The 25,519-nt window shown below is 41.2% G+C and overlaps 1 protein-coding gene across 4 annotated transcripts in view; it reads right to left on the bottom strand.

Moving 5' to 3' along the window:
- Mme (membrane metalloendopeptidase) overlaps positions 1-24,559 on the bottom strand; it is a 77,825-nt gene extending 53,266 nt beyond the window's left edge. The window contains exons 1-3 of one of the 4 annotated variants that reach the window (XM_028894515.2): positions 24,158-24,559; positions 19,505-19,674; positions 18,801-18,836 (exon numbers count right to left, since the gene is read on the bottom strand). In XM_028894515.2, the coding sequence (XP_028750348.1) occupies positions 18,801-18,836; positions 19,505-19,664 (196 nt within the window). In that variant the 5' untranslated portion in view covers positions 19,665-19,674; positions 24,158-24,559. Of the gene's footprint in view, positions 1-18,800; positions 18,837-19,504; positions 19,675-20,047; positions 20,099-23,468; positions 23,689-23,896 lie in introns of those variants that run through there. The other 3 variants (XM_028894517.2, XM_028894516.2, XM_028894518.2) reach the window with 3 other exon arrangements.
- Between the last annotated feature and the right edge of the window lie 960 nt (positions 24,560-25,519).

The raw sequence follows: 25,519 nt of genomic DNA, 5'->3' as shown, positions 1-25,519 counted from the left end.
CCAAATTGCTCTAAGCTTTCTGATGCCGGGTTCCAAAACAACATTCTAACTCTAGTATCTTAAAATAACTGAATACTCTAAAAGTATCCAAACGAGGTCAGAGAAATGTTAGGGCAGCCAGCAGCAGATGCTTCCTGTAAAGACCTTAGGCCACTCATTTATGACTAGACCTTTGTTATAAATATGGGCTATATTAACAGACACTAAGCCTGATGTTACTCATCAGGCAACTTCAGCGAATTTAAAAAACATCTCCTTTGACAGCAATTCTGAAGGCAACTTCTTTCCTCCTTTTCTGCCCACCCCCCAGACCTCAACTAATGTCGAGGCATAGCTGTAACATTTAGAAAGAACACAGAGAACACAGGGAAATGCAAAGCGATCACCATTCAGAAGGCAGCAATATGCAAACTAGAATCTGGGGGGCCATTCCTGAAAAGAAAATGACCCTAATGCTAATAAAAATCAAACAGCTTTTATTGCAAACATTCTGGATTCCTTCACAATCCACTCTTCATTTTTAATGAAGAAAATCCCTGCTCCAAATTGCTCTCCTGTTGCGTTAGCTGAAGAAAGATGGAGTGTGGTGGGACTGAATTAATCTGTACACTGGTTTATCACTGAATTCAAACACTCCTCTGAACCACCATTTGTGCTCCAACCCAAGCAATCTAATGCAAAGACTTACAGTTACTTAATTGGCCAGCACTGAGAAAAGTCATCACCGGGGCTAGAGATGGTATGGATTTTTGTTGGTATAGTGCTTACCCAGCATGCCCAAAGCCCTGGGCTCAATTCCCAGCACCAGTGTGCTGGCCCATGCCTCTAATCTCAGAACACACAGGCAAAGCATGAGGACCAGACGTTCAAGTTCACCCTTAGCTGCACAGCAAGTTCAAGGACAGTCTGGGATGCACAAGACTCTGAGAAGGAAAGACCAACCATATCCACACAACTCTTCAAACTCCATAGAAGATCTGTGGAAAGCCTTTGTACACAGCGGAATTACTCAGTACATCTGTGCTCTCAATAAGGAGATCTATTTTTGGTGTCCTAGCTTGAAGAGTAATTAGTTTATAACTGTATTTCACATACAGATGCTCCCCGACTTACAATAGGAGTACATCCTGATAAACTCATCAGACATGAAAAATACAATTAAGTAGCCAACACATTTAATACACTCATGCTACATGGCATCATAGCTGAGTAACCCTCAAACTTAAGAGTGCCAGAGGCACAATCACATGGCTGACTGGGAAGTTCACTGTTGATGGCCAGCATTTTGGGAAAGTGTCATCCAGACTATCACTAACCTGAGAATAGACCAAAATTCAAAGTATAATTTCTAAAGAATGCTTATTACTTTTTACATCACCATAAAGGAAAGAGAAAAGACAAAGAAATCAAATGGTTGCAAGTTAGAACTTGTCTGAAGACACTGGCTAATTCACCCCCAGTGCGTAGGCTGCTTATTAGTTACCTTTTCATTGCTGTGACCAAAGTAGCTGACAGAAATGACTAAGGGGATAGGATTTGTTTTGACTCAGTTTCGAAAGGCTTAGGCTGGTATGGTGGAGAACGCATGGCAGAGCAGCCCAGTTGGTACCACCGTGGAGCAGAAGCCAAGAGAAGGGCATGCACACTCTGGCTTTCTTCCTCTTCCACCTTTATTTTGTCTGGGAACCTAGCCGATGGGACGGAGCAGTCCACATACTAGGCAGGTCTTCTGATTCAGTTACTCCTTACTGGAAGTACCTCCCGACATATCCCCAGCAGTGTGCCTCAACCTCCCTGGTGATTCTAAACACAGTGAAGTTGAAAACAAAGACTAATGACATCAATAAGGATATGAACACATATGCATGCTCACATGAGCATACACACAGACACAAGCTTACTCACAGTGAATCTGGATTTGATTCAATTTACTACAGAAGAGAAATTAGAGGGACTTCAAAGACATTTAAATGTAATCAGCCTAATAATAACAACCAGAAGCCCACATTCACTAAGCATTTCATTTCATGCTAAGCACCTTTGTACATACTTTGAAGTTTGTTTTCATTTAAATTTTTATGGTAAATATATTTTGTTGTTGTTTTGAGGTATAATCATTCTGGATAAATTAGTTGTATGCCAGGTCCTACCACTGGTAAATAGGAAAGTGGATGAGACTCATCCAGGACCCACAGTCTATATTCAGATAGCGGACATTAATTGAAAAGTAGTCCTGCACAGAAGGGTTATGTGGCCAAGGCCAGTAAGATGAATTGAGATGGACTGTCCGTTTATGAAGCTAGTGTTTTCCGTATGCCACCATTCCACTGTTAAGTCCACATAACACTAGAGAATCTCAACAGCCTCATCAAGGGAGGAAGAAAATCCAAACTATGTTGCCTAGCAAGCATTGTCTTCTTAGGCGCTCAAGTGAGTTTAATTTCTCCTAATATGCACACGGTTAGATGTAGTTTTTCACCTCACTTGGCCCTGGATTTCAGAATCTTCCATTTTAATGGTCCTACAATGGTAATCTGCAGTTGGTTGTCCCCAAATAAGTGAAATTCTTGAGGCTTATCTCATAGTCCGTTTCAATGAATGGCTCACAGCCAAGAGAGGGTCAACAGTAATTTCCCTCTAGGGATTCCTGCAAAACTCACAACCAAAACAGATGCCGATAATAAAGGATAGCAGTGTAAAGGTGTAACAGTTAAAGTGCCATGAGTCTAAAAATAGGATTTTTTTTTTCTTTTTTCAGGTGTAATTTGCATTTTGAATGCTAAAAGACTGCTGGCAAAAAGCTGTTAGGGATAATACTGTGATTTAAATAATATATCACTTAAAATAAGTTATCAAGTTTGCTGTTGCTTATAATGCTAATGAATAATAGTGTTCCTTTTTAAAAACCAAAGCTGTGAAAGGTCATGCAAAGGCTGAACTGTTCCCTTGGTAACACCTGGGGTAGATCTCAAGCTCCTAGACCCACCCATGCTCATCCTGTTTAAACAGGTAATTTTGAATCATGTGTTGGTCAAAGATGACCAACAGACTTCAATGATATGCAATTACTGAGAGGAGCTCAAAGCAGTCTGCCCTTGTGTAAGTTTTTGCTAGGGAGTGGCACAAAAAGAGGTCAAGCCAGGTCAGGACGCTTCTGGAATGCTGTCAAATGGTAAAGCAGCTCTTCCCGAGTGAGCACTATTAAACTGAGTATCTATTAATAAGCCAAGAACTGGGGTGATATAAGACTGTGTAGTGCCACACATTCATATTTTTAGTAAAGTAAATAGTCCTTTTCTATTATGGAAGACCCAGAGGATTATGCTACATGATTTGCTTTTTCCAAAAGGTTTTGTCCTCAAGAATAATGGACAAACTCTGAAACTTTTCATTTTATTTCAGCAACATTTTTGAGTACCACCACTGACCCAATACTATTTGGCACTGAGTAAACCTTAGTGGGTACACAGATGCAATCTCCAAGCTCAGAGAACTGTAGACTTCCATCCTAAATAAGACTATTTCCTTTATATCGCATGTGAAGTGAACTCCTCCAATACACTGTCATCTAGCTAGGAAGGGTTCTTTTGTAATTCTCTAACTTTACCCAGTGCTCAAGTGACATGAACATTCCTACTTCATATGTCACTTAAGGTTAGTTGCTCCCAGAAACTAGAGAGATATTTATGTATGTGAACAAGGAATGTGAACTGGCATTTTATGAGGGAGGCAGACAGGGACAGAGCTCTGTGGCTGGTGAAAGCAGCCATGCTTAGCTACATAAGGGTATCCCAAATCAGAACTCAGGGGCTTAGTCAAAAGAGAGCAGAAACAACATTGAGAATTATAGGGCAGGGCAAATTAGTGCTGAAGAGGGAAAACTAGACTGGTTGAGATTAGGTGAGGAGTCCAGACTCAGTGGCTCAGGACAGAAAAGCAGCAGAAACTCACTGGTCAGAACTGGGGGATGAGCCAGGAGTGAAATGCTCAAGGGACCAGTCTGGAACCCAAAGATGGGAGCAGGGGTCAAAGGCAGATCAGCAGCCCAGGGCTGACTGGATGTGAAGGCACCAAGTCACTGACCTTGGTCCCAGTGAGTGCCAGCCTGGGACGAGGCTGAGCCTGCCCTTAGGTCCCATATGGAACACTGCCACAACGTCAGCTTTCCAAATCTCCCTACTTCTTTTAGATGTCTTTGTGTTACTACCCTCACCTCTGTGTAGTATACGGGGTCTCACAACAGTTACTTTGAAAATGGATATGTTTATTAAGCTGACTTTCAAGATTTAGCGTGTGTCATTTCTTTTCAACACATTATCAGAGCCTTGTTTCAGAATATTCTGTACACTGTTTCCCAAAATCCACAGCTGTGTTCATGACTATGTGTATATTACATTATCAGAGTCAATGAAATATGACTAAAATTAATTTCTCAGTGACATATATTGCTGGTATTTTGATTCTTGGATTTCAGTTAACAGAATCATTAATTGCTCTATACATATGTTTTGGGAATAATGAGTTCATTTAGCTTCAGAATAACAAAGGTATCAAAAGCATCCAAATTTCATCTAAATAAATTCATTATACCCGAAAATTAAGTCAAAGAACTTAACAGGTCTTGAGGGAAATGTTTGCAAGTAATGACTTGATCATCAATCTGATTATAAGTTTTTGGCAATTTAAGAGTTCTGTAAGGATTCCTTTTGCTCTAGCTAGAGGGAGATTTTTGGAATCAGAGCTGTGCCATATTCTATGGAGTGGAAATCTTGTCTGAGGAGTCAGACTCACTAGCTCCTTGGAAGGGGGACAAAGTGCTTAGTGCTTAGAGGTACCAAGGTGTGAGACACCTAAGTGGGGAGTTTGCAGACAGTTGCACATGGGACCTTGGCAATGAAAGGCACCAAGGGATATAATCTTCTCTGACCAGCCCATGGCACATGCACTCTGCTGTAGGGCCAACCCCACAAAGATCAACAGAGGCAGCAAAGCATTGCAAAGGTTCTTCTCTCAGTGGAAGACACACATCTAGCTAGCCAGGGAAGGAAAAGTAAGATGGCACAGAGATGGATTCTGGACCCCTAGAGTCGCCAGAAAGATTGCATCCCCTCCCAGACCAGGGAGAGCATGTGTATTCCAGGTTCTGCACCCTTACCCTAGTGAGCGACATCTCTAAGGGAAAGGACATCAATCCTCTTCATCTTCTTTTTATCCGGTTTACTTTTGGTTATTTTTAATTAAAAATTTTTATTTCTATCTTACTTTTTCCTTCCCCATATATGTGTATATGTGTGATGTAAAATTTTAGTCTCTTTCTCCTTTTCTCTTTCTTTCACTCTTATAGTTCATTTATTTAACACCTAATTTAGTGACCAGCTTTGTCCTGCACTGTTTTCTCTTCCTTTTTGCTTTCTCTTCTTGAGACAGGCTCTCCCATAGGGTACAGACGGCCTTGTGTTTGCGGTCTCTCTGTCTCAGCCTACTGAGAGCAAGGATTGCTTTAGGTTGTCTGGTGTGTTTCTTCCTCCTTCTCCTCTTATTCTGCCTTCAGCTGGAGCTGCCCCACTTCTTCCTTTCTTTACTGTTCCCCTCCTTATTTACTTTTGTCTCTTCTACTTTTCTTTATTGCCCTAAAACCAATTGCTAGTCTCACTATGCTTTCTTAGTCTTTGAGGGCTGCCCCTTCAAAATGAGAGTCTCGGTATGGGCTATGCTCACATTGTTCTTTTGTTCCCTCAAAAGTTTTGGAGTTAAATGGAATGATTGACTTCAGCTGACTATTACCAGGCTATCCATTACTTGTGGTTGCTCTGTGGTTAATATTCTATTCTCATGGGTTAACAGAATTAACTTGTGAAAATGGCTATATTACCAAAAGAGTTACAGATTTATAGATTCAACGTAACCCCCATCAAAATTAATGGTATTCATCACAGAAACAGAAAAAAAAAAAAACCCAAAATTTGAATTGCCAAAGCAATCCTGAGCAAAAGGAACAACGCCACAGGTTTTACAGTGTCACCAAAACCTAACTTCATTGTAGTGCTAGCAGAGGGACAGACATACAGACTAATGGAACGGAACAGACCACCTGGAAAAAAATCCGCACAGCTGCAGTCACCTGGTTGTTGACAAAGGTGCCAAAAATACACACAGGGGAGAAAAGGCACTTCCACAAATAGTTCTAGGAACACTGGACATCCACATGTAGAAGAATGAGGCCATCTACACACACCTTGTCTCTCACACTGCGCAAGCTAGCCCACAGTGGGTCAAAGACCTTCATGTAAGATCGGCAATTCTGAAGCTGTTAGAGGAAAATACCATAGGATAAGGCACAGACAAGGGCTTTCTAGAAAGAACTTTGGTAGCTCAAGAAATAATTCTAAGGAGTTACAAGAGGGATTGTGTGAAATCAAGAAAGTGTCTGTCAAACAAAGGAAATGAGTGAGTGAAGATACTTTATAGCACGGGGGAAAAAACCTTGCCAAGTCCACATCTGACAGAGATCAATACCTTAAAATATAAAGAATTCAATAAAACAATAACAAAATGAAACACTCTAAACAACAACAGACATGCGAAAGAATCAGACAGTTCTCACAAAGTAAAGCACCAATAGCCAATGATCATATAAAATGCTTATATCACAGGCATCCAGGAGATCCCACTCAAAATGACTTTGAGATTCCATCTCCTCTCCTCAGGGTGGCTATTATTTAGAAAAACCAATGACAACCGATGCTGGTGAAGATGCAGGAGAAAGAGAATTCTTATCCATGTTGTCAGGGTTGTCAATCAGCACAGACACAACAGCAATCATCATGGATGTTCCTCACAACACTAAAAACAGAAGTACCACCGACTACAGCTGTGCCAGCCCTGGACATGCATCCTGGGGAATCTCAATTAGCACTCGGCATGGATGCCTGCAGACCCACATTTGCTTCAGCGCCATTCACAGTGGCCCATACAGAATCAGACTCGGTTTCCAGCAACAGATGACTGGATAGTGAAACACAATGGGATTTTATTCAGCCACAAAGAAGGAGGAACTGATGGTGTTTGCTAGGGGTTACCTGATCGTCTAGCCAGCACAGTGACGCTCACCCCTTCATTACCGTCACAGCTAAGATACTATAATCAGGCTCCTGGGTTGAGGAACTGGGGTGTGGGGGTGGATGGGGCAACCTGACTTCTGATATGCAACAGCTGCTTGTTTTTTAAATTCTGAAGATCATTAAATGATCTGAGAAGTGCTTAAACAAATACTTGAATAACTTTCTGATTAATTTTGAGCTTCTATCTAGAGTATAGAAAGATATATTTAAATGAATCGTTAGTAATTCTGTTGTCACAGAGTCCCATAACAATATGCCAGGTGGGAGGCCTGCCAGCATCCCCCCTGGACATGCTGTTTATGCTTGTGAGTGATATAATCACCTATGGCAGCCCATGAACCAAACCCCTAATCTGTGTGAACAGATCATGTGGCATGTCCTGTTTCTCATACCTTAATCAGCAATGCTTCTCTCCCTTCAGAAAGGGGGTTCCCACAAACCCATCACTAGATGGAAGAGGGATTTGGCTCGTGACAGAAAATACAATCAGAAAAGCATTTCTGAAGTCAGTTTCTCCAAGAAAGTGTGAGGGTATAAAGTCCTAAGCCTGTTCCCAGAAGGCTCTTTCCAGCTCTCTGGTGTAAGCAAAATGGCTTTCCTTGGAGCTCTCTCTCTCTCTCCAGTGCTCTCTCTGTGCAACAGTACTCAGCGTCAACAGGCCAAACTAGCCTTCTATTATCACTGTGCCAAGTCCACATCAGCACGCTCCACAGCATTTATTGAGGCTCCTGCCATTCAGTCACTCCAGCTTCACCTACCTTACCTGTCATCCCCGAACTCCCGAGACAGGCATTTCTGCTTATTAAAGGCTTTGGCACACCCCTCAAAGTCGGGTGCTCCACACCTGTCTTCGCAGGTGGCGTCAGGGATGTGTGAACAACTGCTACAATTCAGCTAAGAATTTCTTGACTTTCTGAACATGCCTGAATATCACCTTTACTATATACATTAGTATGTTTTCATGGCGCGTTGATGTGATTGTTGGCCTTTTCCGGGGTTCTACTCACTTTACATTCACTATAGCTCACTCCTGGGAGTAGATTTGTCCTCTTCATGTACAACACAGTGAAGTATTGACTACTCGGTTTCCACTCCATGAGTGCAGTCATTCTAACCGTCATTGACTCATGCCCAGTAACAGAGGAAGAGCAGAGGAAGAGCAGGGCCCTCTGTCTAAGGGGACTGCTGGCTGCATTTCCCCCATGATCTTTTTCTTGCCTGTAGAGATCAACATTTCTCCATCTTCCACCAGAACCCCCGACCTTGCTTTCTCTGCTTTAGTAGTTAGTGTCTTACTCTGACTTTCAACTGTGTTCAGTCCCAATGGCCACTCTAACTTTGACATCTGCTTTTTCACTTGCTTGGGTGACCTCTCATCTCGATGGCTGTCTTTCAACCTTTTTGATTACTCAATTCTCAGGCTCTTTTGAAAGAGCTTTTTTTTCCCTTCCCATTTCCGAATATGTGGCTTTATACAATGCCATTTTGGGCTCTCTTCTCTATCTTCTTCCTGGGAATCTCAACCATATTTACATGGGCTAATGACTTTATATTCAGTCCCAGCTTCCTTGAACTCTACTACACAACCCAATTACAAGTACCTCAAATTTAAATGGCCTCAAGGTGAATTCCTGCCTATAATCTGCCCCACTTATTAAGTAGCTCTTCCTTCGGTAACCTGGCTTGGTGGATGGCTTCCCCTGTCACCCAGTTTTCCAAGCCAAAAGCTTGCATGAAGTTTTCTTCACTTCTTTTTTTTTTTTTCATCTGACCACTATATCTAATGAATTCTACCAAACATCCTACAAACATACTCAACTTGATGCACCTCAAATATTGTAACCTCATAACTAGGCAACCATAAGCCTCTTCCAGATAAGTATGGGAGGCTTAGTTCCTGCCCTCAGCTGTTCTTCTTTTGTAACAAAATATACAGTGATCCCTCAGCAACTAAGATCAGGCACATGTACCCTATAAAACTTAGCATTCTCTGATTTCCCATCGCAGCAGACAAGAGTCCCAAATATGTTAACATGGACTACATGGTACAGCTGATGGTCATTCACCAGCCAATGCCAACATTCAACACTTCCCCATTTGTCCCCATATCACATCTTCATACACATCCTTTATAACTTAGCCCTACATGTACCTGATCAGTGTCTCAGTCTTGCCAAGCTCTCCCTCACACTCTTCTGTGAGATACGCCTCCAGATAGCCTTTGAGTTCATTGGTGATATCAAGTTCTCGCTCATTGAAAAATTATCCCTTTCTCTGGGAAATCTTTGCCTTCATCTTATTGTGATGTGTCTTCTTTGAATAATACAAATGTCTAGGCAATTCCTATGCACACTAATGTCTATGTATTAACTTAAGTTGCTTTCCATCCTCACATAAAATACTGGAAAGACAGTGTGTGTGTGTGGGGGGGGGTGGTATATCAGCAAGTTTTAAAGGCTTCTCAAATTATTCCACAAAGCTGCCATAGTTGGAAATCATGATTGCTTTTTGCTTTTCAGACTTCTTTGCATAGACTGGCATCCTAGGAATTTGCTAAAATCACAACTGCAAATTCAGTAAGACTGGGGTAGATCCTGGGAATGAGCATTTTTTAAAGTTCCCAGCTGATGGTGATGTACCTTGTTCAAGCACTTAACTCTGAAGAAAGGGTATGGTCATTTCCTCCCACCTTAGCCCCCTAGAATCTTACTTCTAGAATTTAATCAGAGGTGGGCAAACACAGAATAGCATATTGAGGTATTCTAATGAGGATGTGGCTGGGTTTTGTTGTTGTTGTTATTTTGTTTTTTTCTTTCACAAGAAGTGGATTTAAGTGCTCATTTCTGGTTGAGTGTAGCATGAATCTTAACAGGTCTTATTAATAAAAACAAATCTGGGCTGGGTATTGGGGTGAACGCTGGAAGATCAGAGAAGCAGAATAAGCCACAGCCACCTCGCCTCACCATTTCCTCAGCTGATCCTGTTTTCAGATTGGAAGCCTCTGAGTCCTCATCCAGAATGGGTCTCAGCTGAACTGCTGCTCAAAAGCCTAAAAACTTAACCAGCTAAAAGCTTCTAGTTTCTGGTCTTCATGCCTTATATACCTTTCTGCTTTCTGCCATCACTTCCTGGGATTAAAGGCTCGCTTTCTGGGGTTAAAGGCATGAGACACCATGCTTGGCTGTTTCCAATGTGGCCTTGAACTCACAGAGATCCAGAGAGATTTCTGCCTCTGGAATGCTAGGATTAAAGGTGTGAGTGCCACCATTTTCTAGCCTCTGTATCTAGTGGCTGTTCTCTTCTTTGACCCCAGATAAGTTTATTATGGTACACAATATTTTGGGGAACACAATACCACCGCAGGTTGAGCTCATTTTTAACCTGGTCAAAAGCCTAAACTGTCACACACACCCCATGTAAGATAGAGCATGACAACCAAAGAAAATGACAAGAAAGGATAAAGTGTTTTTAATATTAGAGTATCCAAAATCAGTCTTTCTTGTTTTGCTCTGTGGTCTTATGTGTGTTTGTTGCTGTGTATGAGTTTTGACTGTCACAACTTTTCTTTAAAAATAGTTTTATTTGATTTTTCCATAAAAAATATTTAAATGCCACATGTGTAATTTTTCCGAAATGAAATATTAAATGAAATACACCTTAGCTTATGTTCATGGTTCATCTCCCTGAAAGACGAGCAGTAGGGAATGGGCTGTCATTTGTCTTTGCTTTTTGGCTGTAAAATGAGGTCTTTTTAATTTCAGTTTTGTAGATAAGGAAAATGAAATGCAGCAAGCCTAAAATGACTTAATTAAGATCACATACAATAACACAGGATGTGGCCAAAACTTACATCCCAACTCTCTGATGCTAGAAGTTTCTGAGTGGAAAAGGAAGGCAGGAAGCTTTCAAATGACTGGGCCTTAATTATTACAACACTTACATCTCTTTTAAAAATTTAAAATTTTTCAACTTCTCCTGCACAAACCTGTTACTGGAATTGATCTTTCTCATCTGATTATTAATCGGTATTGTTCCTAAACTATGTATCAGCAAATAATCAAGGTACATGTTCCAGTTTGCATTCCTTGCTGTACTAAAATGCCATAACCAAAACTAACTCGGGGGAGAAAGGGCTTATTTGGCTTCCAGGTTAAAGCCCATCATGGAGAGAAGCCAGGGCAGGAGCTCAAAGTAGGAACCTGGAGGCAAGAACTGAAGTGGATGCTATGAGGGAATGCTGTTTGCTGGCTTGTTTCCCTGGACATCCTCAGTTATGTCTCCTCAACAGCCCAGACCTACCTGCCCACAGTGGGCTAGGCCCTCCCACAGTAATCAGCCATCAAGAAAATACTCCACAGCCATGCCTACAGGCCAATCTGTGGAGGAAGATCCTCAATTAAGATCCCTTCTTCCTATGAATATCTAGGTTTGTATCAAATTGACAGAAAACGTGACAGTAGCATTTCAGAGATATGTGAAATAAATCCCTGTTTGCTTGATGAGAAAGAAAAGTTAGGATAGGAAAAGTACTAAAAATTCCAGTTAATACAAAGAAGCTTATAATTACAGGTTAAAACACATCTGGCTGATTTCTATCAATCAAGCTGAATATGGGACTTTTGCATCATGTGTAAACCAGGTTTTATCTTCAGAGGATGCTCTTTGGTGGCTGGATCACTGGTGGCTGCTCTATGTAGGCCTAGTAGTCTGGTGTGTGTCAGGTCACCGGAACAGACGGTCACATATATCTGTAAGTCAAACCTCAGGAGATGGCACCCATGCTTCCAGTGCCCAACCCTGGAATAATTTTAACTCCCTAGTTGAGTTTCCAGAGGCTTCTCATCAATGCAATCCTAATGCGGTCAGACACTCAAGGATGGACTCATTCCAAGGGACACATCTTCAGGTGATCTCTGAAGACACTGTACAGCATATTCCCACAAGCTAAGATGGGTATGAGGCTACAAAGCAATGCAGTCCTATAGCCTGTACATGTACTTATGTTGCATGATGCTCCATCATTGATCAAAGCACCACTATTCTGCACTCAGCTATTTAAGCAGTGGGAGTCACTCCAACCATACTTTCTAGTGAACCTTTTGTGGTGGAAACTTGGTAGTTAATCTTGGGAGCCAATTCTCACAATAAATCCTTCTTAAATATGCATTTCTCTCTCACATTTGGGGAAAAAAAAACATTTATTCTCTTTCTGGAGAATTCTTCTAGCAGGTGTGGCAAAAGGATATTTTAAAAAAGAGAGAATATGAGAGTCCAGATTTCAGTCAGTCTAAGAACAGAATAAAAATACCAGCACCCATCTCTTCTCCTTTGCTAAATGGTCTTAAAGAATGACAATTTTCAGGACTTAAGGAGTTGGGCTGGTTTTTTTTTTTTTTTTTTTTTTTTTTGGTTTTTTGAGACAGAGTTTCTCTATGTAGCTTTGCGCCTTTCCTGGAACTCACTTGGTAGCCCAGGCTGGCCTTGAACTCACAGAGATCCACCTGCCTCTGTCTCCCAAGTGCTGGGATTAAAGGCGTGCGCCACCACCGCCCGGCCCTTCTTATGGTTCTTTTAATGTTATGTCTTCAACTTCTCTCAAATAATATATTCATTTGACTACCTTGAGTTGCACATCAGACAACATGGTTGATGAAGAGCACCAGACTACCTTTTGCTATGCAAGACAAAGTAGGACCCTTCCTTCCACAGCACATGGATCTTCCCATGTCTCCCTCTCTTTCTCTGCAATTGTAAAACCAGGACCCTCATAATATTATTGACTATCGTTTACATTCAGCATCTTTACAAATGTATATTTTTTCAGCTTTAAAACCGACATTTGAAGTCTAAAGAAGCCTACTAGGCACCATTACCCCTCACACACTAAATGATTAATTTAACTCACCTATATTTTCCAACCCTTGATCGCATATAAAAATTATGGAATGCTAGTGTTTAACTTTTTCACAGAAGCTAAGAAGTGTGTGTGTTTGTGTGTGTGTATGTATGAGAGAGAGAGAGAGAGAGAGAGAGAGAGAGAGAGAGAGAGAGAGAGAGAGAGGGAGATTGGGGAAGGGGGTTAAGTTACTCCCTTTCTTGGAAAGGAGTTAATTGATAGATGCTAGTTTTGACTGGAGATGTTTTAAGGAAGCATAATTACAAATCTGCCTTCAGTACTGTATCAAGGAAGTCCCTGGAAGTAAGTTTCTGCATGCTACATTGAAAGTAGCAAAGGCTTGCTTTGGTGTTTTTTTTTTTTTTTTTTTTTTTTTTTCTCTCCAAGATACCTTCCTTCTGGGCTCTTACTGCCTGCAGGACTTTTTCAAGCTCAAAATAAAACAGCTTCATCGTCTGCCCTAAAAGTTGGCACAGGGCTTGCAAACCTTCAGGGTCAGCCTGCTGTCTTGCCTGTATTGATGCATTTCTTCCAATTCTCTACATGGAATCTTCATTGTGTTAACGGACAGATGACAGAGACTAAGGTCTTCAGGGAACAGAGATGCCCTGTTGCTGCCAAAAAGCCAGTTGGTGCTAAGATACTTCATCTGGGGCATCACCACCATCTGGCATTTATAGAAATGCCCATACATTGGAAGATTCATTTCACTTCAGGGTTATAGGTCAAGCCATACAAAAATGATAATTAAATCAGAATGTGAATTCATTATCTCACTGTGTTAAATATTTCAAGTGGACAGAATATCTCCTTTCCTAGTGTTGGTAATTAAATACTCATCAAAATTTGCTTGGTAAGTACAGAAATAAAGTAAAAGAAAGTTCTAGATTATAGTCTATCTTTTCTTGTGTTTCATCTGGGTCTTCACGCTCCTCAGGCTTTCTGTTCCTGGTTCCTTAGCAACTGAGCAGTGTATATCCTGTACAAGAGAACAGTTCTCTCTTCTGAACTCCACTGCTCATATGTCTTAACCTGGATTCTCTAGAACCTGTATAGTTTAGGATCACACTGCCAACAATTGCCTTTTGGGATATTGCCTGTTTGTTCAAGATATGGCCTTTTCATTTGTCCTCCAGAGTTGCATTACTGAAATCTAATCCCCTTAAATTGATTTTGGTATCTAGAAGTGAGACCTTTGTAAGCAAGGGGTTGGGATTTGATCTCGCCAAAAGGATGAAGCCTCCATGATGGCTTTATGAGAAAAGGAAAGATGCCAGAGTACACGTATATGCGCTCCCTTTATCCCCTCAGATGCCTTAGTACTTTGGATGCATGAAGGCGATCAGCAGATGCTCCTTGAGCAGCAAGAACTGAGACGGATAAAGTTCTGTTCTTTATAAACTTACTCAACCTCAAATATTTCATTATAGTGATGCAAAACAGGCTAATCCAGACAACTGTATTAGAGAAGAAACATCTATGTCTCTAAATTGTTACACACGCATAGTTATGCACTCCTGATCTCCTTGGAAACAACATAGAGAAGGGTTATGCTGCCTCAGTTGAAGTCCTAGCCCAAGTCTGTTCACCTGTACGAAGGAGATATAATAGTACACACCTCAGATGTATTATCTTAGAGCTCTAGACATCAGAAGTCTACAAAGAGCCGGGCGGTGGTGGCGCACGCCTTTAATCCCAGCACTCGGGAGGCAGAGGCAGGCGGATCTCTATGAGTTCGAGGCCAGCCTGGGCTACCAAGTGAGCTCCAGGAAAGGCGCAAAGCTACACAGAGAAACCCTGTCTCGAAAAACCAAAAAAAAAAAAAAAAAAAAAAAAAAAAAAGAAGTCTACAAAGGACCAGAGGAGTTAAAATTGTTCTGCATGCTCCCGGGACAACCCTTCACTTTGCTTTCCAGCTTCCAGTGGTAGCATCCTGTGGCTGTGACACTGAGGTCTCTGCTTCTGCTGCTTCTGTGGTGGTGCTGATGTTCCCTTTGTCTTACAGGGACTCTTGCAACTAACTACACAATAGCAACCACATCATACTGTGTCATCTTTCCATTTCAAACTCCTTAGTTCAGCCATACATACACCACCTGACTCTTCTTAAAGGCTCTGTTAGCATATAAAGTGATGTATAAGGAATATAGAAGGAATCAGATGTGGGCATCTTTGGAGGGGCATTATTTTGCCTCACAAGATGAAAAAAACTGGTGGCTTCAGGTTGTTTAAAGCAGTGCTACACCATCAAAGTGACTCTGCCTTTAAAGGCCATTTGGTAACATATGAAGACATTTTTTGGTTGTTGCAATGGGATGGTGGAACTTGCTGCTGAGCATCTAGTGACTGGGGATGCTGCTAAGTATTTTATAATGCCAGCACCCTCTGTGAAGAGTTATCCATCCCAAAATGTCAGCAATGATGAGGTTGAGAAACTGATTTAAAGCATATGATTTGGAGGAATCTCTTGAGTTTGGAAGGTTACAATAAAAAAAAGTCAGTTTCAGAATTTAAAATTACATAAGCAGTCTAATGAACCACACACAAGCTCTGTTTCTCTAAGTTTTTGACACTGTTAAATGTCTAGTAAATGATAAATGACATACTTTTATACTAAAATGTCCAGCCTTGCCTTAACTTGTTACTTGTTTTATTGAGGTCTGGCCAACCCCATGAAATCAGATCTAAGCAAGACAAAGGATGCATTGTAAACATTACTTTATATGTATTATAAAATCACAGATGCTCAAACTCAAAATATATAAGACCCATAGATGCCAGTTATCAGTTTTCGCCTCAGTGTGGCTTCCCTTTTGTTTCTTGACATACATTTGCCAAGAAGTTCCTGTGTACTGACTGGCATGAAGTTGCAATTCACTTTCAGTTAAAGTAAGCATCATACCTACTTCACCAATTCTCAAGAACGTCTGTGCTCAGGTTTGAACTTTCCCGGTCATCCAAAGTGACTGCAGAATTGTTACTAGGAGTCTTTACTTTTTTTCAACGTATTTCTTCCTATCTTCCTTCTCTCCATCCACTCTGCTCTCCTCATCCTTCGGTATCACTTTCTCCTGTCTAAGATTTTCTGTATTTGAAACAACTTCTAAGGAACTTGTCTTTTTGGTGACAGAAATGATTTCTAAGCCGATATGGACTGTCTCTCCTCTGTGCATGCGCGCATGTGTCTGTCTGTCTGTGCGTGTATAAGAGCATAGGAGATCAGAGTGCAAACATGTGCGTCTGTGAGGTGAGGATCGTGCCATCTTCATCTTACTATTTTTTTTTTTCAGGAAAAAATAGTAGCTTGGAATCTGAAAGTGTCCTTACAGCTTGTGGACCAATCGAGCAAAGTGATGGGAAGTCCAGCTGTGCCTTAGAGGCTGTGTCTGCTGCACACATGTCTATACCAAGGTCTCTTGGGACACTTTATATTTACCATGATTTTTAGGTTATACTGAAAGAGTAAAAGCTAAATAAATTTTGGCAAACTGGTACTTGCCAAACATTATTTAAAAGCCATATTCCTAAATATCAAGTAAGATTTCAGACGCCAAATGTCACTCCATGTGGTGGGTACTACTACAGGAATCTGCCAGATCCCTGGGGTGACATCACCTATACAAGCTTATAAACATCTGCCTATGTAGTCAAAGAATCCCAAATAATCCAATTTCTTTAAAAGTAAAACACATGAAAAGGAGTGACAGGAGAGAACAGAAAACCTAGAGATTAAGAGATTTAAAGGACATGTGAAGTGTGCTGAGGACAGAGGAACTAACCATTACAGGTCAGGGTGTAATTATAAGTTTCTCAAAACAGGAGCAAATGCCAGGACAACTTGGGAGAGAGAGAGAGAGAGAGAGAGAGAGAGAGAGAGAGAGAGAGAGAGAGAGAGAGAAGTAAGGGGACCTGGATGGAGGAAATGGTAACTTCAGCAACCTCAGCTCATATTAACTTTACTGCAGTGACCCTAGATATCTCTCTCTTTTTTTTTTTTTTTTTTGGTTTTTTCGAGACAGGGTTTCTCTGTGTAGCTTTGCGCCTTTCCTGGAGCTCACTTGGTAGCCCAGGCTGGCCTCGAACTCACAGAGATCCGCCTGGCTCTGCCTCCCGAGTGCTGGGATTAAAGGCGTGCGCCACCACGCCCGGCTTCCCTAGATATCTCTTAACCAGTGCGTCTGTATAGCCGTTTCCCTGGGGAATAAAGACATCTTTTTGTTTCTAATTAAAACCACTAGACAGGAAAGTACACAGTGTTAAGTTGAAGAGCAAATGGCTACAATCCAGTCTATAACCAGGTCTTTCTTAAACTCCCTGTGTCAAAAACATCATGATGGAGGGTGCCTATCACAATGGAGACCCAGAGCAAAACACCTATTTAAAAAGCCATGCAGATAGCCAAAGGGCACACATTCAGCACATTCTAGGAGTACAGCCTAGAACTCCGAGGTAATTTCACATCATTATCATCAAAGTTTAAAGAATAACAGAAAATCAGATAGGAAAAAAATCATCTCAAAGGTTAAAGAGCAAATTCCAGGTTGCTGTACTCTACCTCCTTGTAGAAGGGTCAAGAATCCTCCTTGTTTTCTCACAACACAGTAATTGCTGTGACATCAACGGCTGCGCATATTTCTGCTCTTTCTCTTTTATTTCCCTTCTACTCTAATTGTTAATGTCTTCTTAAGTCCAGCCTCTATTCTCCTTCTTTTGGAAACTCAAATAGTTGCAAGGTTTCTACTGTTACCTATAAACTGAGAGGTTCCAAATTCCTGCTTCCTAGGCCCCTCTCTGCCGCCTCACCTGGAGGCCATGCCTGGCTTACAACACACACCTCAGAATTCATCTCCTTGCTTCTGTACTTCGGTGACCGTGGGCAGCAGCCTCCTCCTCAAAAAATTCAAAGTCCTTTTGGGTTTTACAGCTTGATATCACGTTAACGCATTCATAACCCTCATTTCATTAAATAACTCCTTGGCCTCACCCAGTTGACCCTCCCTGTTGTCTCAGGACCCCTGGGTTCCACCACAGGTCAACATTCTGCAGTTCATGCCTGTCTTATTGGGGCATCTTCCACTTGCTCTCCCCTCTCCGCTCACATGATCGCTTCTCGCTCAATCCATTCAGAATCATCCCTGTTGCCCAACCACTTCACTGTCCAAGGAAGTTCTTATTTCTCCTTTATCAGCACTAAACACGACCCATGGATTTTCAACGCTTTGTATGAAGTGCTCCGATCTATCAGGTTACATTTTTACTGCTTTTTAAGAACATGATTTTTCCTTTCTTTCCATTTTTTAAAGTGTTAATCCCATATGATTTATTCTTTTTTTTCTTTCTTTTTTCTCATGTTTCCCTCTTGTATAATATTTTTCCCCCAAACCCAACTCACTCCAAGGTCCTTCTCACATCTTTACTTTTCTCTCTGTCTCTCTGGCCCAAACCCCCCCCCCCCACATACACAAATGACAGGTCATTCTTTCCTTTTCACACCCTGCTAATGATTTATAATTACTCAAATCACACCATTAATGTGTTCATTGTGTTTCTTTAACTACCTAGCACACCCCATAAAAACATATAATTTGGTATCATCTTAGAGTAGTGATAGTTTTCTCAAAGTATTTCAGTTGATTAATTAACTACTAAATACATTTGGACTTTGTTGAGGTAAGTTTAATGAGCATGCACATGAGCAGAGCAAAAGTATACATCTCCATAACATTTGCTTTTAAATGTTATATATTAACTGTAAACTAGTAAATGAAAAGACAGTTTGTTACCTGACTTTATGCAGTCTGATGATTTGCAAATACCATCTAGAAAAAGGAGAGTAGATGTATAAATATTGATAATAAAATATTCCAGTTTATGTTTACCTTTTGTTATTAAAAAATTCTGCCAATTAAATAGATGGACCATTAAGTATTATATACTATTTTTACTAGCTAAAAACTAATGGAAGAATAAAAGGAAAATGCTAAATTTAAGGATGATTACAAAGAAAGAGTGTGTTATTATACCACATCCACCAACTAAACTCTGGGAATATTAAATTAAAATAGGTGAATGCTTCATTCATCATTCTGTAACCATGTTTTTTTTTTCATTAAAGAGCCAATCGTTACTAATCCCTATTGTGATAAACTTTCAAGACTCAAATTAGACTTCTTAGACTCCTGCGAAGCCTTTTGGAATTTAAATGACACAACAGAAATTGATTAATGGCTATTACTGAAGTTTGACATAAAATTGTGTATATCTTAATCAAATAAAATTATACAGGTCTCAAACACACGAAAATACTGGATGTGCTTGGCAATGAATAACTTAGCTCAAACATAAGGACACTGTACTTTAAGTTCATTGATATCCAAGTGCTTTATCTTCTAAGTGAATCTGAGTATCTAGGTAAACAGTAAAAGCATATGAGGAAGGCTTCCTTCCCTTTTGCATTGGTTTCCGTGGAGCTGGGGGAGACACTCACCATCATAGGTTGCATAGAGAGCGATCATTGTCACAGCTATGATAGTCAGGAGCAAGACAAGGACGGAGAGGCTGATCTCCAGAGGAGTCCATCGCTGTTTCTTCTTTGGCTTTGGAGTATTGATATCAGTTATATCCATCTGACTTTCTGATCTTCCCATCACCTAAAATCTGTAAAATATACATATAGATACAAAAGCACCATAAGTGGATACAAAGAAAAGGCATATGTATGTGTGTATGTGTGTGTGTGTGTGTGTGTGTGTGTGTAGTTAATGTGGCTAAATAAAAGTAAAAGGTCAACTTATTTTAGATTAGAAAAAAATCTGTTTTCTGAAAGTCATATTAAGGCTGAAGCAAAGAAATATAAAGAATATACATACATATAAATATGGTCCCAAACCCAACTAATTTTTTATATTCTTTTCTTTTTACATGCACACACACATACACACACACAGGCACCTACATATGCCTTAAAAAAATAATGTACATATGTATCTATTACTGAAGATCCAAGAAAGAGAGTTGATCAAATACTTACATTACTTCTGAGGTCTGTGAGCAAATAATTGCTGTATGATAATTAAGAAAGTTTTAAAGTCATCCTTGTGAACTTTAGCCTGTCAAAGGTTAACTCTGTATCTTGCTCCAATGATTTCTTTTATAAGTTAAAAAAAACAAAAAAACCAATGACTAATACCTTGAGGTTTTGACTAAGCAATAATATAAAAGTGCAAATACAGCTAAAATCAAAAGGAATAAGTACTCGGAGTAGTTTATTTTACTTTGAAAACAACTTGTATTTTTAAAGTTCAAAATAACTTCCCCTTCAGATAAGGGTGTCTATTAACTGGCTAGATGGAATTCTGAAAATGGTCACTCAATGGATAAAAAAAAGTGGCTTATATTTCAGGAAGAAAGATAATTATCATATCAGTATTTTTTTTGTACAATTGAAAGAGAGAAAACAAACATGATTAAATAAATTCTCCTTTGTAGGTCAGGGTATCACTTGTTAAATATATAGTTAACTTTAACTTAATTAAGTTAAAATATGAACACTTCTAACTGTAGGTGGGGTTTCTGGAATTTTTTCCAGGTGTTAGGTACAATTCTTAGTTTCTTACTCATTTTCTTTGTTAATCCCCACAGAGTGGATGTTAATACTCCAGTTCTCCAACTCTGGGAAGCTGGGATACAGAGAAGTCAGTTAACTTGCTCAAGCTGACACAGCTAATCAATATTCTACATAAACATCTGGCCTCTGCTTCAAATGTAATAGTGCCATTTAAAGTAGGAGCTACTTTAGACATTGTTACAGATGTTGATGGTGAAAAACTGAGGGCATATAAGGCCAAGTATTAGATTCCATGGTTTCTTTAGAGACTTGGTGGTTCTCTAAAAAAAACAACAAAAACAAAAAAAAAAACACTGAGCAAAGCTTTCAATAGAGTCAATCTTCCTGCGTGACTTCAGGAAAGAATGCTTTAAACAACATGCTAGCTGTTCATGGCTCAATACAAATTAACCATAGAATGTGTCTCTGAGAGGAAATAATTGCTCAGAGACTTTCTGATCAGTAAAGACTTTATGTGACTAGATACAAATCCTCAGGGGTGCATTTTCTAGAAACTGAGGTACTCAAAGTAGAGTGACTCAGGGAGCAAGTGACTCTAAATCTGTGGTGTCACTGAGGAGACTCAGCAGACAAGTAGGGATGTGTTCTCTTTAGTGACATCAATAATAAAACACACATGGACATTAAGAGACTGGATACAAAGTCTTGAGCAGTTTGTCCTCCTGGTTACATGGCGTTATAAGCAAGGACTATGAAATAAAAATACTTTACTGGACAATGAAAACCTTGTCTGTTCAATAAACGTGGAATGTAATGTACCTGAGTGTTGAAATGTCTTATTTAATGGTTATGTAACTCATGTTAGCTTAGCCTCGAGGCTCCTGGAGTGATGATATAGAATTGCATTGATCGTATCACTATTTTAATAGTAGTGGTGGCTGGGCAAAGAAAAGACAGGTACAAATTTAATACTTTGACTCTGAACAGAGAAGTAAACATGAAGAGCAGTTTCCCCTGAACCCCTAGATCGTTTGAATATTAATCACATCTCCACTGCCCTTAAATGTTCTGTTGGCAAAGAAAAGCTGCTTTTTAAAAATTTCTTGCTGTCTTTGTTGTTGTTGTTGCTGTTGTTTATTTTTGTTTTTGTCCTTTTTAGAAGCCCCAATCAGTGCCAGTGAGTCTGTAAAGTCCAGCTCAGAGCCCAGCAAGCACTTGGTTACAGGCAAAGTGCTCTCTGGCACCACCAAGCTTCCTGGTGAGGGAAAGCCAGGAGGCGGGCATTTCTTCCTCAGTTCTGGGTTACTGCTCCCTGGCCCCCCTCTTACCCTAGACCAGGGTAAAAAGGTAGCTGGGTTCTGAAGAGCTAGGCACCTAAGGCTGCAGGAATAGTTGCAGAGAAATTAATAGTGTAATGTACACAAACTATTCAGTCCTTTTACCTGCATCAAGGGAAAACTATCTTTGAATTAAACTTTGATCAACTAGAGAGGTTGATGGAAATATTTTGCAAATTCTTCAGAGAAGTCCCCTTTTTGTCTCTTAGTAGTGCTTTTCGACATTGGTCAAAAGCAAAAATGCCACAACTTTAACCTTCTAATTATCTTTGTCATTCATTTCCAGTTCATTCTAGATGACTTATTATCTTTTTTAAGGGAAACTTGGGCCAGAATACCTCAAGGTGGAATGCATCATAAATCTCCAGTTACCTAAAGAGCCAATCTAACCACACCCAAACACCTTTAAAAGATAGGGAGACAGGGAGACAGGCAGACCAGAACACAAGCACAGTACAAAGTCAATGCTTGCAGTAGAATATGCAAAAGCATGCCTAGGTTCTTAAAATATTTCACCTGAACTGGAATTACATTAAAGCACTTAAATTAAAAAGCAAATACCATAACAGACAAAAAGAGAACAGAGAATCCGGAGTTCAGACTCAACAGAAACCCCACAAATTTCAGCGTGGCAACATTGGCAAAAGAATACAATATTAATTTTCTTAAGTATGAGATGCATCTCAAGCATCAATAAACCATCAAATCATGAAACATAAAAGACCAGTTAAAGAGAAAGGTGGAGCGAAATAATTTTCATCCTCAGGGCATATTATGATACATTACAATACTTATGTTTGTAAGTGCCTGTAATGGTGCGTTGGAATTACAGTTTGCGTTAATGGAAACTGAGGCAGAGTAAGAAGCAGCCGGTTTCTTGTCTAGATTGTGTCTGTGGAAGCTGAAGAGGAAAGGAGTATTCAGAAAAAAAGTGTTTCCCAGGACATTAACTAAGAGGTGTTTCCCTGGCCTGAAGTGAGTTATGAAAAGTCCCATCCACAATGCTCTCCTGTACAGTGTAGCCATACAACCGAAGACACACAACATCGAGTCCAAATTACAGCCACACATTTTTTTGAGAGCTTGAACGAAAGAAGAAAAAAAAAATCCAAGAGAGTGCAACTACATTCTCTCATGGCCAATCTGCCGCCGATAGCAGCTTCACAACGCTGACACCGCAAGCCAGTTACTAGTTTTCAGTTTAATAAAATCCATGTGAACCGCTTATGGACAAGGAATAGACTTGACCGAGAAGCTCAGAGGAATACCCGGTTAGAGTTACTCTTATTTTTAAAGACTATAAATAGCTCGGGATAGGTTAAGTAAGAAGGGGTCTTTAAAAACTTCCATCTACAAAAGAACACCCCCCACCCCGCGCCAGCCAACCCTCTGGGAGATTTAAGCATGAATTATATAATAGGAAGCCAAGGTTCAAAGCGCGATGAAGAGATGGGATCGTGAACAGACATTTAGGTTAAGAAAATTGAAAACTAGAAAAGTGAGTTAATTGAGGAGAGAATCCGATAGGAACTAAAATGAAAACAAACCTTGCTTTTAAAAAAATCAGTGTCTGTACAGCGGAATGGCCAATTCCCAGCCCCCAAATCAACCCCGGTGCAATTTGGTAGCGCTGCTCTCGGTCACCAAACATAACTCCCAGGCGGAGGCTGCAGGGAGCTATGAAAATGAACCTGGAGGTGACCTGACATCACTCGCAGGGCCCTCCTCCAGGTCGCCCTCTCGGTCCCTTCCCCTCCCCACATTCTCAGGTCCCAGTGGCGGCTCCCGCCCAGGACACGCCTCCTCCGCCCGCGGCGGCTGGGCTCCGGGCGTCCGCTCGCGCGCGGGACCTCGGCCTCCGTCCCTGCCCCGCGCGCCCTGGCCCCTGCCCGCTCCGTCCTCCTGTTGCCCGTCCCACGGGCTCCCGGCGCCCTGGGGACCCCGGTGCCGGGTTGCTCGCTCTCCGGTGACTCACCAGTGGGATTGGGGAGAAGTTGGAGGCTGCTGAACAGACACATCCCGACCAATGAGAGCGCTGGCCGGGGCGGCGGTGGGCAGGCTGGCCCCCAGCCCGGGAGAGCACCCACCGCTCGGTGCGTCCCCAGGGTGCGCCGGAGCGCCGCGCGCGCAGAGGAGCCGAGGCCGGAGTCACGGGAGGTTCCAGGCCCCGCTAGGGCTCGGGGAGGGAGAGCGCCGGGGAAGCCCGCATCCCTCGGACCCTCACCCCAAGACTCACCCCTCGCCGTGGCCGCTCTGCAGCTTACGCCTGCACTCGGTCCAGCTTCGCCACTTGCACATCTCCGCGCCCCGCGCGCCTCGCGCTCACCCCCCGCCTCGCCGCACAGGACCAGCCGCGAGAGCAGTTCCTTGGGTGACCTGAAGGTTTCCGCCAGGTCTCCCAAATCCTATTACACGGTGTAAAGGGGCGGAGGGGGTTCCCCCTCCCAGTTAGTCCCCCACCTTGCCCTTCCCAAAAGGGCTTTGCCAGACATTCTTGGAATTGTTTAGCTTTGTGGCTTTCAAGACAACAATACACTGTCTCTCTGGGATTCTGAGAGCTGATGCAGGCTCTCATTCTCCAACCGACCAAGACCATGGGGCTTCTCTCTCACACACACTCTTGCTCTTTCTATGTTTTCCCTCTTACTTCTTTCTCCTTCCTTCCTTCCTTTTCAATGTCTTATTTTCTCTCTTTCCTTCTCTCCTCTCCTCACCTCCCCCCGCCCGTGTGTGTGTGTGTGTGTGTGTGTGTGTGTGTGTGTGTGTGTGTGTGTGTGTTTTGTGTTTTTGGGTCTCTCTCTCTCTCTCTCTCTCTCTCTCTCTCTCCTGTGTGTCTGTGCTTCTCATTCACTTAAGACATTGAGATCCTTCTTGAAGTTTATTTATCAAAGAAAGACTAACTTTGGCAGAAGCAAATATTTTATGGAAACTGTCTGTAACAGCTCAGAGAGGCTAAACTTTTCAAGTTTTTTTTTCTTTCTTTCCTTCTTCCGGGATTTCAGTTTAGTTATTCAACGCCAAGTACATACATAGTTGGAAGATTGATCCATCTCCTCTTTGGAATCACAAGTTTTAAATAACACACATGCACCGTAGTTTTAAATAACACAGAAACACCGTTTTCTGAACTTGAAATGATCTTTTTTTAACTTCAAAATGTCTTACTCCTTTTCCCCTAACCAACTTTATGCTTTTTTTTAAGATTAAAAAGAAAAGCTAAAAACAAGAACAGGTAATGCATGTTAATGAAATAGTAAGTGGAATGCCATGAAAAGACATCTCAAGAAAAGGTGAAGGGGTCTTTCAGTAATTCAGTTGATGTGAGTGAGTTCAATATGTGGCCTTTAAATAGAAGTCTCCATGCCTCACTCTTTCTCTGAGGCTATTACACAACTTAGTCCTCATGGCTCAGCTAACAGTGATATGCAATTTCTCAGAGATAAGCACAGGCAGCTTGGCTAACACTCTGGGAAGCATCTCAAATGGAATTTGAACCCAGGTCGTCTTGACTCAGATTGTTTATTTTTGCAGAGGATCAATGCATAGAAAAGAGACTTAATCAAATTCATTCAGGGAGAAATCTACATTTTCTAGCACC

The sequence above is a fragment of the Peromyscus leucopus genome, chromosome 6 (assembly GCF_004664715.2).
Source record: "Peromyscus leucopus breed LL Stock chromosome 6, UCI_PerLeu_2.1, whole genome shotgun sequence".
Taxonomy (NCBI): Eukaryota; Metazoa; Chordata; class Mammalia; order Rodentia; family Cricetidae; genus Peromyscus; species Peromyscus leucopus.
The sequence above is the reverse complement of the archived record's forward strand: the minus strand, read 5'-3'. Positions and strand labels throughout refer to the sequence as shown.